This window comes from Erinaceus europaeus, chromosome X, assembly GCF_950295315.1.
Source record: "Erinaceus europaeus chromosome X, mEriEur2.1, whole genome shotgun sequence".
Classification (NCBI taxonomy): domain Eukaryota; kingdom Metazoa; phylum Chordata; class Mammalia; order Eulipotyphla; family Erinaceidae; genus Erinaceus; species Erinaceus europaeus.
Genome location: NC_080185.1, coordinates 95,941,597 through 95,960,496, shown reverse-complemented (window position 1 = coordinate 95,960,496; position 18,900 = coordinate 95,941,597). Strand labels below are relative to the sequence as shown.

Sequence of the window (18,900 nt, the reverse complement as noted above, 5' to 3'; positions counted from 1 at the left end):
CTCAGACGGCAAGTCTAATGATTGAGAAGCAATTCTGGCTGTACCAGACCAACGTTATATCAGTATCATCTATTGGTCTGTGAACTCCCAAGCCCTGTGCCACGCCCATCCCACCAGCCTACCCCCAGGGCTACCTTTACATAGGCACCTGTTTACTTTTAGAACGTCTACAAAGTTATACAATGAAATTAAGCTCCTAGAGAAAATTATAATGGCAGTTCCCAATTCTTGAAGGTATGGACAGCCTCACAGTGATAAGGCAAATATACTATCATTCTAGATAAGGATCTGAGGTTCATAGGGATTAAGAAAAGGTCACAAGAAAGACACACTGAAGCCAGGACTCAACCCTAATGTGTCTGGCTCCAAAGTCCCTGCACTCACTGCTTGAATTGCTGTACCTATTAGTTAGGAAATACCAAAAATGTCAGGCTCAGAAAGAAAAAACAAAAAACAAAAAACAACACTAGTATAGTCATGGGCCCTTTGGAATACAGCTAAACTAGGTGTACTAGCTATCTACAAAACGGAGACCCCCAAATCTTCATCTGCATTATTCCAGCCTTTAGGTTCATGATTAGTCAACAATTTGTTTGGCTTTATATGTTAACTCTCTTTTCAGCCACCAGGTTCCAGATGCTAACATGATGCCAATCGGACTTCCCTGGGCAGACGACCCCACCTATGTGTCCTGGAGCCCCGCTTCCCTAGAACCCCGCCCCACTAGGGAAAGAGAGAGACAGGCTGGGAGTACGGATCAACCTGTCAACGCCCATGTTGAGTGGGGAAGCAATTACAGAAGCCAGACCTCCCACCTTCTGCACCCCATAATGACCCTGGGTCCATACTCCTAGAGGGATAAAAAATAGGGAAGCTATCAGGGGAGGGGATAAGATACAGAATTCTGGTGATGGGAATTGTGTGGAGCTGGATCCCCTTTATCCTATGGTTTTTGTCAGTGTTTCCTTTTTATAAATAAAAATTAAAAACAAAAAGAACGTTAATCCTTTTAACCTCCTTCCCTCTCTATTTCAGGCTTTCTCTATCCAATAAATAAATAAATAAATAAAGATAACTAAAAAAAAAATCAATAAACTGCACATAAGAACACCTCATTTGGTGGCAGAACTGGAGGCCTCTTATTCATTTTTACACTCCATGTTACACTTTGCAGAGTGCTTTCTGTAAAAAGATATGATACAGTGAAGATGGTCACTTTTTTTTTTCCTGAGCAAATTCTAAAGGAATGCAGTCTTATAATGAAAGACAACCACAGAAAACGGCTTCTTTCATTTCACCGCACTGTTTCCTTAAAGCCACAGTGGCAATAATTTTTAATATCTGTATTTGTATCAAACTTTATAGTTTCCAAAGTCCTTTTACACAGATTTCCTTAGGTAAGTCCACAATTACTCTGTCCTAGAGGTCTTTACATTTGAGAAGTCAAGGGCTCCTCAGGCAATGACCCTGGGGTCACAGCAGTGAGAAGAGTCCTGGATCTCAACAGCTGGTCCTTTTACTACAGACTGGCCCCTTCTGAAACCATGCTCTACCCTTAGCACAACACCAGAATAATTCACAATAGTTTCTGAGAGGACATTCATTGTGTGTGTGGGGGGCAGGGGTTGAACCCAAGGCCTCATAGATATACTCTACCACAGAGGTACACCCCCAACTCCTGATGCCTAATTTCTACTATTAAAAAAATCATTTTATTAGTGATCTAATAATGGTTTACATGATTATAAGATTATAGGGGTATACTCCCACCCCCACAGTTCTGTGTTTCCCCCCACACACACACACACTGGTTCTCCCTCTCCCCTGCCCCTCAAGGATAACCACCATAGTTTTCACAGTCTTAGTCACAGTTCGACATTTTTAAAAAACAAGTTCATGGGGGCCGGGCGGTAGCGCAGTGGGTTAAGTGCACGAGGTGCAAAGCGCAAGGACCGGTGTAAAGATCCAGGTTCGAACCCCGGCTCCCCACCTGCAGGGGAGTCGCTTCACAGGAGGTGAAGCAGGTCTGCAGGTGTCTTTCTTTCCCCCTCTCGCTCCATTTCTCTCTGTCCTATCCCACAACAATGACATCAATAACAACGATAATAATAACCACAACAATGGTAAAACAACCAGGGTAACAAAAGGGAAAAAATGGCTTCCAGGAGCAGTGGATTCGTGGTGCAGGCACCGAGCCCGGCAATAACCCTGGAGGCAAAATAAATAAATAAATAATAATAACAAGTTCATGTATTTCACTTCTTTATATTGCACATGTGAGTGGAACCATACAGTAGCTGTCTTTCAGAGAGATGCAGGTCACTTGGTAAAAGGTATAACCTATAACCAAAGACAGTCTTTGAACACGAACACCAAATTAAAGAACCTCAAGATATATATGAAAAGGAGAGAAAAAGAAACAAACAAAAAGTTATAAGAAAGATTGAAAAGTACTAGAGAGAAAATGACATCATTTGACAAGACAGATGACTGTAAGCATGTAAATGTGTTATATATAAAAGTATTATACAATTTAGATATAAATATATATAAACACATCAAAGAAATGTCTCTTAAACTGTTCGTATCTCCCCACTCTTTGCTTACACATCTTCTGTTCATTTCTCCTCCCCCTTCATATTTTATGGTTGTCTCATGGCTTGTGTTTCTGGGTCTGTTTTACTGTGTATCACTGTTGAGAATTGAATATTCCTTGTTTCTTCCTCTGTAGTACTCTTTTCAGTAACTCTTGCAAGGCAGGTTTGGTAATGGCAGATTCCCTTAGTTTTTGTATGCCTGGTACTGCTTTGATTGCTCCTTCATATTTGAACGGTAGTCTTGCAGGGTAGAGTATGTGTGGCTGATACGGTCTTTTAAAACCTTGAATATACCACTCTACTCTTTCCCGGCTTCTGTAGTTCCTGCAGAAAAATATGATACAAGTCTAACTATGCTGTCTTTCTAAGCTTTCTTCTCTCTGGAAGAGTGTCAAATGTATTCTTTGTCCGGACTTTTGATAGTTTCACAATGATGTGTCTTGGTGTTTAGAAATTTGGGAGTTCTCTCTGCTTCCTCAACATCTATATCCTTATAAGATCCTTGATTTGGATTTTTTTCTGCTGTTATTTCTTTGAATATGGCTTCTGCTCCTTTCTTTCACACCTTTCATTCGAAGACTCCTATAATTCTGATTTTGTTTTTCTGATAGTCTTCAATCTCTTGAAAAGTTGTTTCATTTTCCCTAATTTTACCCCTCCAGTGTGGCCAGTTTGTCTTCTATTCCTCATGTTCTCTCTTTTACATGGGTAAGTCTACTTCCTTGACTCGCTATTTGAGACTGGAAAGCATTCAAATTATCCTTCCTATCCTGTAACTCTGTTGTCAAGTTTTCCATTTTCCTATTAAGTGAATCTTTGAAATCATGAATTTCTTTCTTTATTTCTCCATATTAAGATTTTTGTATTTCTTTCAAGTTTCCTGGCAATGCATATTCTGAACTCTTTTTTAAGAGAAATTTTTAAATTTATTTTTTAAAACTATACTTATTGGATAGAGACAGCCATAAACTTAGAGAGACATAAAGACACCTGCAGATCTGCTTTACCGCTTGTGAAGCATTCCCCCTGCAGGTGGGGACCAGGGACTTGAACCCACATTGTAAGGTGTGCCACCACCCAGTCCCACTCTGAACTCTTTTTATGATAACTCTCCTGGACTTATGTCATTAAATTTCTATCCTTCATCTTGGTTTTGCAGAGCCAGTGTTTTTATAGTTTTACCCATTGGTTTTGGTTTCTGTTGTTGCCCACAGGTGGGGCTGGGTCCAGCTTTGTATGTGAGTTACGGAAAGAGGGCAGGAACGTGGAAGTGACGTATTATGGCACCTGATATGCCTTAAACAGAGAGCTTGTCTAGTGAAGGAGGAGGGGGGTGACCCCAGACCTTCTCTTTCCAGACTGATTCCCGAATGTGGGGACTCTGTTGTGAGGTCATAGTCAGTTTTCTTGCCTGCAGGGAAGTCTGGCCCCAATCACCAGTATCTCGGCAGCTGGGACACCCTAGAGCTTGACAGGTTTTCCTGATGCCACAAGAGTACTGTGTTCCATTCCCCGCTTTCTCTGAATGAGTCCCTGGAGTTTGCTCAGGAGCCTGTGACTTTTGCAGCTCTACGTGGTAGTCTAGAGCTCCCTTCTTGTCCTCCTCCTCCTACTCTTCCTTCTCCTTCTTTTCTTCCCCTTCCTCTTCTCCTCATTCTCTTTTTAAAAATACACTTGGTCCCTTTAAATCTGCCATGTAATTTGAAGTGACTAACTCAAGCTTTCACACTGATATATTTATAAGAAAGCAATCAAAGTCCATCTTCAGAATATTAAATTGGTAATATTTATATAAAACGCAGTTAATAATCATACACTTTAACTTTGAGCATTTCCATTTTTTTAAAACCAGATCACTGCTCAGCTCTGGTTTAAGGTGGTGCAGGGGGAAATGAACCTGGGACCTCGAAGCCTCAGGCCTGAGAGTCTGTTTGCATAACCATTATGTTATCTACCCCTGCCCAGAACATTTCCATTTTTTTAAAGAATCTCAGTTACTCACACAAGTTTCTAAAAATGTTCTGATGCTATTATAAAATAATAATAATAAAGCATAAATCTATCAACTGTTTTTAAAATGTTTTCTAAGTCTCTATTTAAAGAGGAATGCGCTTTTAAGGTCAATAAGAACTTTGGGTCTAGAACACACACATTACAAGAGTGGAAAAGTCACATAAAAAGTTGATTTAGTAAAAATAACCTGAAAAGACAGAAAAATAAACATTCAAATGTTTATAGTGAAAAATTCTCAGTGTCAAAATAGACGGAGTCTATCTCAAGAATCCTTATCCCTATGCTTTACTATGAAAAATTACAGATACAGAAGTTGAAATAATTGTACTTGTTAGTGATATATATTATTATCACCAAGGTCATTACTGGGGCTCGGTGCCTGCACAATGAATCCACTGCTTCCAGAAGCCAAGCTTACTGCAGTCTCATGAGAGATCTTGAGCCAGAGGTACTCAGCTAAGACACACCTGAGATTCCTAACTTATAGAAACTGTGAGATGAGGAATGATGCTTTGAGATTATTCATTTACACACCAACAGATGGCTATTAGGACACTGTGAAAACATTACATTAAACTGGCTACAATATAAGATGAAAAAAAAACCTAATGCAGGAAAATTGGACAGTTTAATCATTAGAACCCAGAGTTTATAATTTGCCTTTTTAAAAAAATATATACTCCCTTCCCCAATGTTGAGGGAAGTGTTTACTGTGTTGCTTTAATTGAAATCAGCATTGAGATAATTATAGATTCATATGTAGCTGTATGAAACTATGATATCAGGACAGTGTGGACATCATAAAATGTACAAGCTAGGTGGGATATCACAAAAACAAATTACAGACCAATATGCTGTGTATGTAGTTTCTTACATGTTTTCAATTCAAATAGTTCATTTGAATTCAATTCTAGCCAGTACATTCTTCTTTATAAGTGGTCTGATGGTAAGAGGTAAGAGACAGTTTCATATTAGTAATAATCACAGTTCCATATTAGTAAACTGAGAAGTGTTAGTAACAGAGTAATAAGTCACTCATATATTATGCAATTGTCAAAGGAAAATCCACTTACCCTGAAAATTTTCTTGAAAGCAAACTATAAAATCAAATGTTATCCTTTCCCCAGAATTAATGTGCTTGTGCTTGAAATTCAGATGTGAACTAGTATTTAGTGCAGTTGAAATTTTAACACTGCCTTTCCCCCCTCATATGAAAGAAGTGAGAAGTTGATGGCGTTTGTAGGGCAATGTCTCAGGAAATCAATACACCCAAATTTTAGTTTCATGATCAGGTAGTGTTAAAATTCATAATCAAACATCCAAACACAAACAGCCAAGGAAGAAAAGTCAAGCTTATTATGAACCATGCAAAGCCAAACACTTTTGTATAAAAGATTAACCTTAGAGGAAAACAAAGGGATACCTACTTTCTGCTGCTAGAAGTCCTAGGAGGAAGGCAGCATATGGACAAACAATAAACAGTATGATTTTAGAGCAAGCAGGTTATCAAGCCATAGCTGAGCTCACAAGATGAGCCATATGATGAAGCATGGTCTCCTGTCTGAGCCCAAAGTGAGCCCTCCCGTTCCATGCACTGGAACTGTTGAGATTTTTTTTTAGTCATCAAACACTGGATTCTGAGTTCTGACCTCTTTGATTTGATATATAAGAATAAAATATTTCCGTTTTGGGTTATTAAGTAGTAAAACTTAGCCTTGATAAATTCTAGTAAATGTATGATGGACTGATTATCAAAATAGAAAAAAAAAATCACAATGTAAACAGCATGGCTAAACATGTTAGACACTTCCTTACATGACAAATTGGGGAAATGACTCATTTTAAATTGTGATTTTTTTAAACAGAATTTTTGATGGGGAATCAAAATAAAATTTTTAATTTTTAAAATTTTGTCAAGCACATTCATTAAAAATCTAATTATGTATCATTTGTTATTACATAATAAGAAAGAATAGAAAAATCAGTATCTAAAGATAAGAACCAGACACTCCATCACAAGATATGGCAGTTGGTGACCTTACACTGTTCTCTCTTTCAAATCTAGTCTTCATCACCACCTCATCTACCACCTGCTCTCTGATAATTTTTCTTCTTTGGAAGAACTTTCAGGTAATTACGAAGAGAGTGTCTTGTACTTTATAACAAAACAAACCCACACAGATTTAAATGGAAAGAAAGACAGTGGAAAGGTTAATATTGGGAACTTGAATTGTGCAGAATTTGAGGATTAGAAATGGAGAATAATTTAGACTTGCAAATGAATAAAACATTCATGAAAGTGAAATGAGAAACAAAAGTACAGATGTGTTAAATTTGTGAAAGTGTAAAGCTCTTAAGTGAGTCCAGAGAAGATATGTAGTAGGCTTTCTGTAATCAAACTTGCAACATTTCGTTGGTTGCGGAAAAGTAAATTTACTGGCAGATAACAGTTATTTGAATAAATAATGCTTACACAATAATATAATTTCTTTACATGTCTTAGTTAAAAAATTAATACTAGGGATATCTAAATAATTCCTAATATCTATGTGAAAGTTATAGAAATGTTGGCATTTTCTTCACAATTTTCTGTTTTCTTTGACTTTGGAATCCAATTTCCTTTTCATTTAGGATACATAACCAGACATGTATGTACTCTTAGAACAATCCTACTGTATGTTACCTGCAGCAGCCAGACAAAGCTACTTAAAGATATTTCAGAGACACACATATAGCATGTTGTTACATAAAGATATACATTGCTTACAAGATTAAGAGCCAGAAGTCTGGAAAAAGAAAAAAAATAGGGTACATGTGACTGCAGGAAAGGGAAGAAAAAAAGGAATGCAAAATTTTGAACAACTAACTTGAGGACCTGCAGGTTACCTAGCAGAGGAAGAAATTTATTCTTTGTTTAAAACTATTTCAACTATACTATCCAAAGACTGTTCTCAAAACAGAAAACACTGGGTAAAGATGTAGAAAATTGTACCATCTGTAATATTTTCTTCAAAAAAAAAATTCAGTGTAACAGGAACTTGGTGGTAGCTCACCCATACAGCACACATGCTACCATGTTCAAGAACCAGGGATCAAGTCCTTGGTCCCTACCTGTGCATGTGCATGGGGGTGGGGGTGGGGGTGGGGGTGGGAGTAGAAATTCACAAGTGCTGGAGCACTGATGTAGGTATCTCTCCTCTCTGCACCACTCTCCCTCTTTCTCACCCCCTGTCAGAAAGAAATAAAAAGAAAGTAAACAAATTGGTCTCCAGGAATGGTGAAACTATGTTGGCACTGAGTCCCAGTGATAACCCTGGTAGTAAATAAATAAATGAAAATATCATAGAAAGTAAGATCCCTCTCTCTCTCTCTCCCTCCTTCCCTCCCGCCCTCCTGCCTTCCCGCCCTCTGGCTTATAGTGGTACCAGGGATAGACTGGCGAGCTCAGAGCCTCAAGTATGAAAGTCTTTTTTGCATAGTATCTCCCCAGCCCTCAATAAGCTATTGCTAGGCACAGGTAAAACATTAAGTGCCAACACTGAGGTTAGGTCTATGAAGTTAACTCAAGGACCACACGGCTCCTAAGCACATCTCTAAAGATTAACATGGTATTAGAGATATGAAATAAATTTCATGTATGTGAATATAACATGTAGTCACAGTACAATATGATTATTACTGGATTCATTTTCCATATAGAGAGAGTGAGCTATAATCTGAGTGTGAGGAGAAAAGAAACAAGTTTGAGGGGGTCGGGTGGCAGCGCAGTGGGTTAAGTGCACGTGGCGCGAAGCACAAGGGCTGGCTAACCATCCCGGTTCGAGCCCCCGGCTCCCCACCTGCAGGGGGGTCACTTCACAAGTAGTGAAGCAGGTCTGCAGGTGTCTATCTTTCTCTCCCCCTCTCTGTCTTCCCGTCTTCTCTCCATTTCTCTCTGTCTTATCCAACAACAACATCATCAATGACAATAATAATAATAATAACCATAACAACGACAAAACAACAAGGGCAACAAAAAAAAAAAGCGGGGAAAATGGCTTCCATGAGCAGTGGATTCGTGATACAGGCACACAGCCCCAGTGATAACCCTGGAGGCTCACAAATCAATCAATCAATAAAACAAGTTTGAGTGAATAAGAAACAACAAAGTTATGAATGGAGGGAATAAAGTCAGCTGGAAGCAAAAAAAAAAGAAGAAGAAGACATCAAACGGAAGAAGAAATGTAACTATGAACTCGACTTTCATTTGGTAAGGGTTCTGGGTAATTACTTAGTCAGCATAAGAGGAAAACAGCAAGGTCTCCTTCTCGTCTCTGAGATTCTCTTCTCTAAGATTACCATTTCTGAATGTTTTCGGAAATCACCTTCACTCAAAAGAGGAAGATTCACATCACAAATGGTAAAGGTCAAAATGAGGAACTGTAGTGCTGCTGGAATGGGAAACCTGAGCCTATTGTTTTTCACATACCAACTGGTTAAGAAATTCTAGGCGTGAAGGTAATAGGTGCACATCTGTGTATAAACACAGGGAAGAAGCACAAATACTGACAAGTGCTTATAGCTCCGACGTGAAAAAAAGAAAGAACACAGGAGCAACAGTACATCCACTCTTTATAGCTGTGAAGGACAAATAACTAATGTTATATGGAGGGCCCTGGGTCTCAATTCATTTTTTTTTTTTACCGGTGAAGTCATCGTTTTTTTTAAATATGTATTCCCTTTTGTTGCCCGTGTTGTTTTATAGTTGTAGTTATTCTTGTTGTCATCATTGTTGGATAGGACAGAGGGAAATGGAGAGAGGAAGGGAAGACAAAGAGGGGGAGAGAAAGGTAGACACCTGCAGACCTGCTTCACCGCTTGTGAAGGGACTCCCCTGCAGGTGGGGAGCTGGGGGCTCGAACTGGGATCCTTACACTGGTCCTTGTGCTTTGCACCACGTGCGCTTAACCTGCTACGCTACCGCCCGACAACCCTGGGTCTCGATTCTAAAGGCAATACATGAATATTGAGGGGACGAATCCAAGAGTACGAAAATCAAGTCGCTTCATAAAGTCTAGCACATGACAAATACTGACGGGAGAAAAAGAAAAGCCAGGACATGGAGCTCCAATCCCCCAGAACCCCGCTCCACTAGGGAAAGAGAGACAGGCTGGGAGTATGGATAGACCTGTCAACGCCCATGTTCAGTGGGGAAGCAATTACAGAAGCCAGACCTTCCACCTTCTGCAACCCACAACGATCCTGGGTCCATACTCCCAGAGGGCTAAAGAATGGGAAAGCTATCAGGGGAGGGGATGGGATACGGAGTTCTGGTGGTGGGAATTGTATGGAGTTTTACCCCTCTTATCCTATGGTTTTGTCAGTGTTTCCTTTTTATAAATAAAATTAAAAAAAAAAAGAAAAGCCAGGACACATGATGTAGGTGTTTTAAGCAAACAATTATGTAAACAAAATAGGAAAACTGTAACACACATATGCATTTGCATACACATATCAACAATCTTAAGGATTTTTAATTAATTAATTAATTCTCTTTTGTTGTCCTTGTTTTATTGTTGTAGTTATTATGGCTGTCATTGTAGTTGGATAGGACAGAGGAAAATGGAGAGAAGAGGGGAAGCAGAGAGGGGAAGAGAAAGACAGACACCTGCAGACCTGCTTCACCGCTTGAGAAGCGACTCCCTTGCAGGTGGGGAGTCGGGGGCTTGAACCAGGACCCTGACGCCAGTCCTTGTGCTTCCACCCGACTCCCAATCTTAAGGACTTTTACTGTTATCATCATCAGGGCTTCATCATTCTGAGCTGATTTTGTTTTCAGACAGAGAGAGACAAAGGGAGAGAGGAAAAGATAACAACCACACTGAAGTTCTTCCCATGTATTGGGTTGGCTTTGAACCCAGGCCATGAGCATGTCAAAGCAGGCATACTGGCCAGGTGAGCTATCCTGGTGCTCAACCTTGAAGATTTTCAGTAGCCAGTCATTGAGAGCACATCGCTGGCAAAGTAAGATGGAAATCTAAGCGCTTTAGAAATTAATTTTGTGAACACTAGTGTTTTAAAGGAATATATATATGTGTATATATGTATATAAATAAAAGTAACTCTATGTTCTCTCATGAAAACTTGTTCACACGTGTTACAAACTTTATAAAAAAAAGACAGCTTCCACATTGCTTCAAAACATAACTCACAAGATAGCTTTGTATTGAACAATTCAGTCAAAAACAATGCTGTCCCAAAGCTAACCTAATATGCCTAACATGGGAAAAAACTTATACTAAAGGTTTTTGTTGAAGTAAAAGGGCAGCTATAAAGTTTCAAAAAAAAAATCAATCAAAAAATGATTGACTACAATGATGGATAAAGTGCAGTGTTGGGTCTGGGGTGGGGAAAGGGGTGGTAGTATTTCTGAGTTAAAAAAACAAAAGTGAAGTATTGGTGACAGAGCAGTAGCAGAGAGCCGACTCACTGTTGAAATGAAAAGGAACCAGATGCAGTGCAGATGGTATTTGGTTGCTGACAAACACCCTTAGAATTTTGTGGAGGATCTGACTAGCTCTCACAGAAAACACTTATTCACTGTAGATGAAAAAGGATGAAGACACCTAATGATCACGTTGGTGAATGGATGAATGGATGAATGGGTGAATGGTCCAAATTACCTGAGGAGGTAGGGTCTTCGGAGAAATCTGGCAACTCTTCAGGGGGATCCCCATAGAATGAGTTGAATTTGTGACTTGACACAGCTGCTAGTACCGCACCCTAAAGCAAAGAGACGGAATATATAACTAAAACAAACACATAACATAAGGTGATTAAAGCGAGAAGAGAGGTAGCTTTTAAATAATGTTGACTCCTTTGAATGGGTCACATAGGCACATACCAGAACAAGACTGTAAGGGAATTGCAGAAATATATGAAATCATCTACAGCTTCAACTCAACCATGTACCACACAAAAAAACATTCTGTAGTCACGATAAAATGATGCTTCGGAAAAGATGTTTAATGAAACAGAAAGATGCATGTGATTACATAAAAATGTTTTCTTTTTTTTAAAAAAAAGTTTTGATGATTTAATGTCGCATGACAATATTCTAACATTTTAGGTGTATAATTTCACACTTACTAACATAAAATATGTTTTAATTTCTTTATTAGGGGATTAATGGTTTACAGTCAACAGTAAAATACACTAGTTTGTACATGCATACCATTTCCACATAACAATACAGCCCCACTGGGTCCAACCCTCCCCACCCCACCTTAGAGTCCTTTACTTTGGTGCAATACACCAAAGCCCCAGTGATAACCTGTAGGCAAAAAAAAAAAAAAAAAAAAAAAAAAAGCCCCCTTATCCTATGGTCTTGCCAATATTTCCATTTTATAAATAAAAAAATACATACATAAGTAAATAAATATATAACTAAATGAAAAAAATGCAGCCTGTCCAAAACCTTGAAAAAAAAAAAAAAGGAGTGATAATCCTTGCTGATGTTCATAATTCTAGGTTGTTGTTGGGTCTCGCAACTTTAAATAGCCATGCAAAGGGATGTGGTAAAGTCATGTAACCTTTTTCAACTGTGACAGCTTGGCCTTGTCCAAATGAATCTTAGTCATCACTTTAGACAGCTATTTTAGGTTTAAGTCTGATTTTGTGGCACTCAGAGAAATAGAGCCGGACTTCCTTATGAAGGGAGCAAGCTTGAGCCCAACAGTGAAAGGCCGGCACTTGAGCCATGCAAGTTTTAATCCTAGAGGATAAAGAGAGTCACGTAGGCTAAAATAGTATGCGTATTAAAAAGACTTTAGGGAAGAACTGGGAAATAAGTATAATTACTAACTTCTTTGGGGGAAGAAACTAAAGAACATAAAAAACAACTGACCAGGGGCCAGGAGGTGGTGCACCTGGTTGAGGGCACATGTTACAATGTGCAAGGACCAGGGTTCAAGCTCCCAGTCCCCATCTGCAGAGGGAAAGATTTTGAGCAGTGAAGCAGTGCTGTAGACCCTCTCTTTGTCTGTCTCCCCTCTACCTCTCCTTTCTCTCTCAATTTTCACCGTCTCTATCCAATAGTTAAATAAATAAAATAGTAAAGAAGTCTATACTTAAAATCAGATCAACAAGTAGAACTTACCAAAATTCACTTTAGATAATAATTTTTCCCCCTTCTTAGGCTATACTGGTTCAGGTGTATTCCAAAGCAAATACAAGCCTTGAGGAACACATTTGGACAACATTTCAGTAATGACATGTCTTTAATAATCATTTTTTGCCAAGGACTTTGCTGGTGGGAATGTAAATTGGTCTAACTCCTGTGGAGAGCAGTCTGGAGAACTCTCAGATGGCTAAAAGTGAACCTTCCCTATGACTCTGCAATTCCTCTCCTGGGGATATATCCTAAGGAACCAAATATACCCATCCAAAAAGATTTGTGTATACCTATGTTCATAGCAGCATAAATAGCCAAAACCTGGAAGCAACCCAGGTGTCCAACAACAGGTGGGAGGCTAAGAAAGTTAACCTGTTAATGCTCATGTCTAGTGGAGAAGCAATTACAGAAGCCAGACCTCTAACCTTCTGTGCTCCACAGAGATGTCTGGAAAAAGAATGGGGAATCTTCCAGAGGAGGGGATGGGATATGGCACACTGATGGTGGGAGTTGTGTGAATTGTGCCTCTCTTATCCCACAATCCTGTTTATTGGTATCAAATCACTAATAATAAAAAAGAGAAGCTGAAAAATAAGAAAGCACAAAGCAGAACTTGGACTGGGTTTGGTGTATAGCACCAAAGTAAAAGACTCTCGGGTGGGGGCAGGGAGGGTTCAGGTCCTGGAACAGGATGGCAGAGGAGGACCTAGAGGGGGTTGAATTGTTATGTGGAAAACTGGGAAATGTTACACATGTACAAACTACTATATTTTACTTTTGACTATAAACCATTAATTCCCCCCAATAAAGAAAAAAAAAACATTGCTACTAACTGTATCTGTCTGACTTTGTTCTGATGGGTTGACTTTACCTTTAGTTTTCTCCTTGCATTGAATTTCCTCAGTTGTTCTACTGTTTCTGGCAGATGAATCTTGTAGGCATAACGATCCCGTTCCTGAAAAGGAGGAAGATAATGAACATATATAGCCATTTAAAAATATGAAGCAACATAATCTAAAACAAAAAGGTTTAAAGTTGTTTTTGTTATCGCTAGGGCTTAATCATTCCAGGCTGACATGTTCAGAGACAGAGAGATAAGAAACAGAAACATTGAAGCTTTCTTTAATCAAGTACATTGCAGTTAACAAAGCAATGCACTATCCAAGTAAGCTGTTTTGTCAAGTCTAAAGTCTCAATTCTTTTTAAGATTCTTTATTTTTCTTCTATTATACTTGATAGGACAGAGAGAAATTGAGGAGGTGGGGAGATCTGGAGATAGACAGATACCTGCAGACCTAGTTCATTGCTCATGAAGCACCTTCCTGCAGGTGGGGAGTGGGGACTTGAACCCGGGTCCTTGAACATGGTAATGTGTGTACTTAACCAAGTGTGCCACCACCGGAGCCCCTAAGTTCCAAATTCTTAAATGTGAAACTGTGATTTAATTCTAGGACATTAGATTTTATTCTATGATACTCGCTAGGCTAGTAAGCATTCTTAAATGATGGTTATGAAGGTCAACATCAAGGGTAAAACTATTTTATTTTAAGCAATAATAAAAGACTGAAAATATAAGGTCATATAGACTGTGTGGTTAAAATAATCATAACTGTTATGAAAGTACGAGGTTATTTTGACATGACCTTGTCTGGTGAGATAAACGTTTGGAAAATTAAGTTAACAACAGATTCAACATTTTGAGTTGTTAGGAATTATTGGGTTTAAAAAAATCAAGTGTATCTAAACTAGAGGACCCTTTTCAAGGCCACCTAATCCAATCATTTGCCCATGTGGGACCCTCTTCAATCTCTAATGTATGATCACTCTGCTGGACCTTGTTCAATAGGTGACTAATACTTTATGGCAGATGATTACAATTTTATAAAAGTGAAAAGGTTCTTCCTCAGTCTGGGCCACATCTGGTCTGTTTGAACTAATCAGCCTCTGAGGCCATCACAAAATAAACATGCCAACTATTCCTTGAACAGTTAAGAGGAAGCTAATTCTAAATTTATTCTCTGTGGCAATGTCTTCTAGATTCAAGATGGAGTTACTCCTGTCCAGGGTATCATGTCAACTTCACTCAATTTTGTGTTCCTAGAAACATTCTGCATGACCAGAGATATAGCACACAACCAGTTAGTTTTCAAAAACCAAACCAACTATGTGCTTTATGATGATTTCCTTGATCCTTCAAAGTAAGGTGAGAGATGCAACTTTAGTCCTGTTTCCCCACTGCCTCTTCTCACATACTTTAAAACTTGCTCTTGTAGAGAGGCAGACTGGGAGTATGGATCCACCAGTCAACGCCCATGTTCAGGGGGGAAGCAATTATAGAAGCCAGACCTTCCACCTTCTGCATCCCACAATGACCCTGGGTCCATACTCCCAGAGAGATAGAGAATGGGAAAGCTATCGGGGGAGGGGATGGGATATAGAGATCTGGTGGTGGGAATTGTGTGGAGTTGTACCCCTCCTATCCTACGGTTTTGTTAATGTCTCTTTTCTTAAATAAATAAATAAATAAATAAATAAATAAATAAAAACTTGCTCTTGTTCAAAAGCTCTCAGTGTGCCACTGTTTGTGAAGCACTGTAATCCCCCAACTCACCAACAATTTTCCTAGAATAAAGGATATCAAACTTATTATTAAATTGTTAAATGCAAATACTCGTGTGTATAGTAGGGGCCTCACAAATTTCACCCCTCCGTGACATTTTATTTCATTCAGATAGAAATAGAGAGAGATGGATAGACAGATTAGACAGATAGAAAGAAAGAAAGAAAGAAAGAAAGAACGAAAGAAAGAAAGATAGATAACCACAGCACCAGAGCCTCCCCTGGTGACATAGTACCTTCCATGTGATTTTGAACTTGGCCCTTGCTTTAGTTCTGCCATTTGACAGTCTCTAGTTGCTATAACTATTCCTCATGTACATTTCAAATGATTTGTCTTTCTACTTATCCCTGCCTTTGATTACATCCTAGTCTGTCAATATACTGAAGATTTATAAGGTAGAACTATTCATTTATAACTATTTCTTGAGATCCTGCTACACAGCAGATATTGTTCTGTAGACCCAGGATAAGCAAGAAAACAAAACCAACAAAGATTCTGGCCCTCATGTAGCTCATATCCTAGTGGGAAAAGATGAGAAAATATAAAAAAGGTAGAGCCAGGGAGCTAGCTTAATGGTTATGCAAAAACACTTTCATGTCTGAGGCACTCATGGTCCCAGGTTTAATCTCCAACACACCACCAGAAGCCAGATTTCCTCTCCCATTCAGAGTAACAGCCAACGACCCTGGACAGACACCCAAGTCTCATATTTCTGATCCGATCTGCTATCCACTAGACACACACACACACACACACACACACACACACACACACACACACACACACACACACACCTTGCTTTGTCTTAAAATTCTAAGACACCCAAGTCTCATATTTCTGATCCAATCTGCTATTTACTACACACACACACACACACACACACACACACACACACACACACACACGTACACACACACCTTGCTTTGTCTTAAAATTCTAGGCACATTCCCTCGTTTGGCCTTCGTATAGATTGTTTTCTCTGCCTAGTAGATATTATAAAAGTGCTCCAAAAGGCAATTGTGCATGGCTAAAAAAGTTTTTTTTTTTAAGTGCTGGCAAAGTGGGGGAGACAACATAATGGTTATGCAAAAAGACTTTCATCCCTGAGGCTCCAAAGTTCCAGGTTCAATCCTCCCACACCACTACTCAGCCAGAACTGTGTAGTGCTCCGATCTCCTTCTGTATCTTTCTGTACCTCTTTCATTAAAATAATACATAAATAAATAAATAAGATATATATTGAAAAAGTGCTGGGGGGGTGCAGGTGGTAGCGCTTAAGCGCTACCTGCTTAAGCGCTCACATTATAGTCCGAAAGGACCCAGGTTCAAGCCCCTGTTCCTCACCTGCAGGGGGAAAGCTTCACAAATGGTGAAGCAGGGCTGCAAGTGTCTCTGTTTCTCTCCCTCTCTATGTCCCCCTCTCCTCTCAATTTCTCTGCATCTCTATCCAATAAAAAAAATGTGTGTGCTGGCAAGGACACAGAACAACTGGTGGCTTGCATACATCAGTGATGGGAAAGTAACTGATAATAGTCACTCCTGAAAATGGTCTGGCACTTTTAATAAAGTTGAACATACACTTACTGTGTGACTCAATGAACCCACTCATAGGTTTTTACTTTAGGGAAATGAAAATCTGCCTGTGGAGGTTCACAGCTGCTTTTTTTCTTTTTTTTTTTCATTAGCCACAGACTGGAAACAACCCAAATGCCCTCCAGAAAAAGGTGAATGGATAAAAAAAAATGCTGCACATTCATTCAATAAATGTACCACTATTTGACAATAAAAATGAGCTATTGATGCACTCAAAAACATGAATGGATCTCAAGGGCTTTATGCTGAATGAAACAAAAAACAACCTCAAAAGGTCACGGTACAATATTAAAGAAATATGCATATTGCTCTTTGCCCATGGTTTCTGATACAGAGCTCCAAAATACCCTTGTAAAGAGGAGTATAAAGAAATCTTTTTTTTTTTTTTTTTCCCTCCAGGGTTATTGCTGGGCTCGGTGCCTGCACCATGAATCCACCGCTCCTGGAGGCCATTTTTCCCCCTTTTTGTTGCCCTAGTTGTTGCAGCCTCATAGTGGTTATTATTGCCATTGTTGACGTTGCTTTGTTGTTGGATAGGACAGAGAGAAATGGAGAGAGGAGGGGAAGACAGAGAGAGAGGGGAGAGAAAGATAGACACCTGCAGACCTGCTTCACCGCCTGTGAAGCGACTCCCCTGCAGGTGGGGAGCCGGGGGCTCGAACCGGGATCCTTATGCCGGTCCCTGCGCTTTGCGCCACATGCGCTTAACCCACTGCGCCACCGCCCGACTCCCAAAGAAATCTTTTGTTATAACGTTTAGTTGAAAAAAAAATTTTAGATTTATTTATTTACTCCCTTTTGTTGCCCTTGTTATCTTATTGTTGTTGTTCTTGATGTCATCATTGCTGGACAGGACAGAGAGAAATGGAGAGAGGAGGGGAAGACAGAGAGGGGAAGAGAAAGACACCTACAGACCTGCTTCACCGCTTGTGAAGCGACTCTCACGCAGGTGGGGAGCTGGGGCTCGAACCGGGATCCTTCCGCTGGTCCTTACACTTTGTGCCATGTGTGCTTAACCTGCTGCACTACTGCCCAACTCCCAACATTTAGTTTTTAACTCCAGTTCCAGATCCCTTTGTTTTCTGAAATGATTATAGCCCCTGACCATATTTTGTTCTAATATTAGGGATTTTGACACTTGAGCCTCACAAAGAGTTCCTACATCTTCTGGTATTCCCCGGATGATAGCTATGTCTTCTGAGATGACTTGATGGGTTCCTGGATAGGAGCTAAACTATGGCTAAAAGCTTGACATTTGCATCATCCATTTTCAGAGATGAGAGAGGTATTGGAAATCGAATTAATGGCTGGAAGAGTTAACAATGTCAACATGACCATCCTACTCAAAGTCATGTACAGAACTGTTATTTCTATCAATGTTCCACCAAATTTCTTTAAGGAAATAGAACAGAAGTAACAAAAGTTTATCTGGAACTAGAAAACACCTACGATCACCAAAGCCGAGGAGGGGGGGGAGGGAGATGAGAAACTAAAATAAAAAATAAATAAAAAATAAAAATGAAACAACCAAGACTGGAAGTATTGCAATTTCTGACCTCAAATTATACTACTGAGGTATTATAGTCAAAACTGCTTGATGGAATCAAAATAGACACACGAAGCAGTGGAATAGAACTGAAAGCCCAAAAATAATCACTCACACCTACAAACAGCTAATTTTTGACAGGGGGTTCCAGAATATTAAACGGAGAAAGAAGAGTCTCTTCAACAAACAATGCTGGGAAAACTGGGTTGTACTACTATGTATCATCATGCGCAAAAGTCAACTCCAAATGGATGGAAGACATGAACATTAGACCAGACACCATCAAATACATAGAAGGAAACATCGGCAGAACACTTCATGATCTGTGCTTTAGAAATATCATCAAAGAATCAAGCCCAGCAGTGAATAAAACAAGAAC

General features: G+C 39.4%; 1 protein-coding gene across 12 annotated transcripts in view; it reads right to left on the bottom strand.

The window, feature by feature from the left end:
* CASK (calcium/calmodulin dependent serine protein kinase) overlaps positions 1 to 18,900 on the bottom strand; it is a 392,391-nt gene that overhangs the window by 92,720 nt on the left and 280,771 nt on the right. For 7 of the 12 annotated variants that reach the window (XM_060182549.1, XM_060182551.1, XM_060182553.1 and 4 more), the window contains exons 9-11: positions 13,634 to 13,717; positions 11,273 to 11,372; positions 6,038 to 6,055 (exon numbers count right to left, since the gene is read on the bottom strand). In XM_060182549.1, the coding sequence (XP_060038532.1) occupies positions 6,038 to 6,055; positions 11,273 to 11,372; positions 13,634 to 13,717 (202 nt within the window). The remainder of the gene's footprint in view (positions 1 to 6,037; positions 6,056 to 11,272; positions 11,373 to 13,633; positions 13,718 to 18,900) is intronic. The other 5 variants (XM_060182550.1, XM_007521111.3, XM_007521112.3 and 2 more) reach the window with 1 other exon arrangement.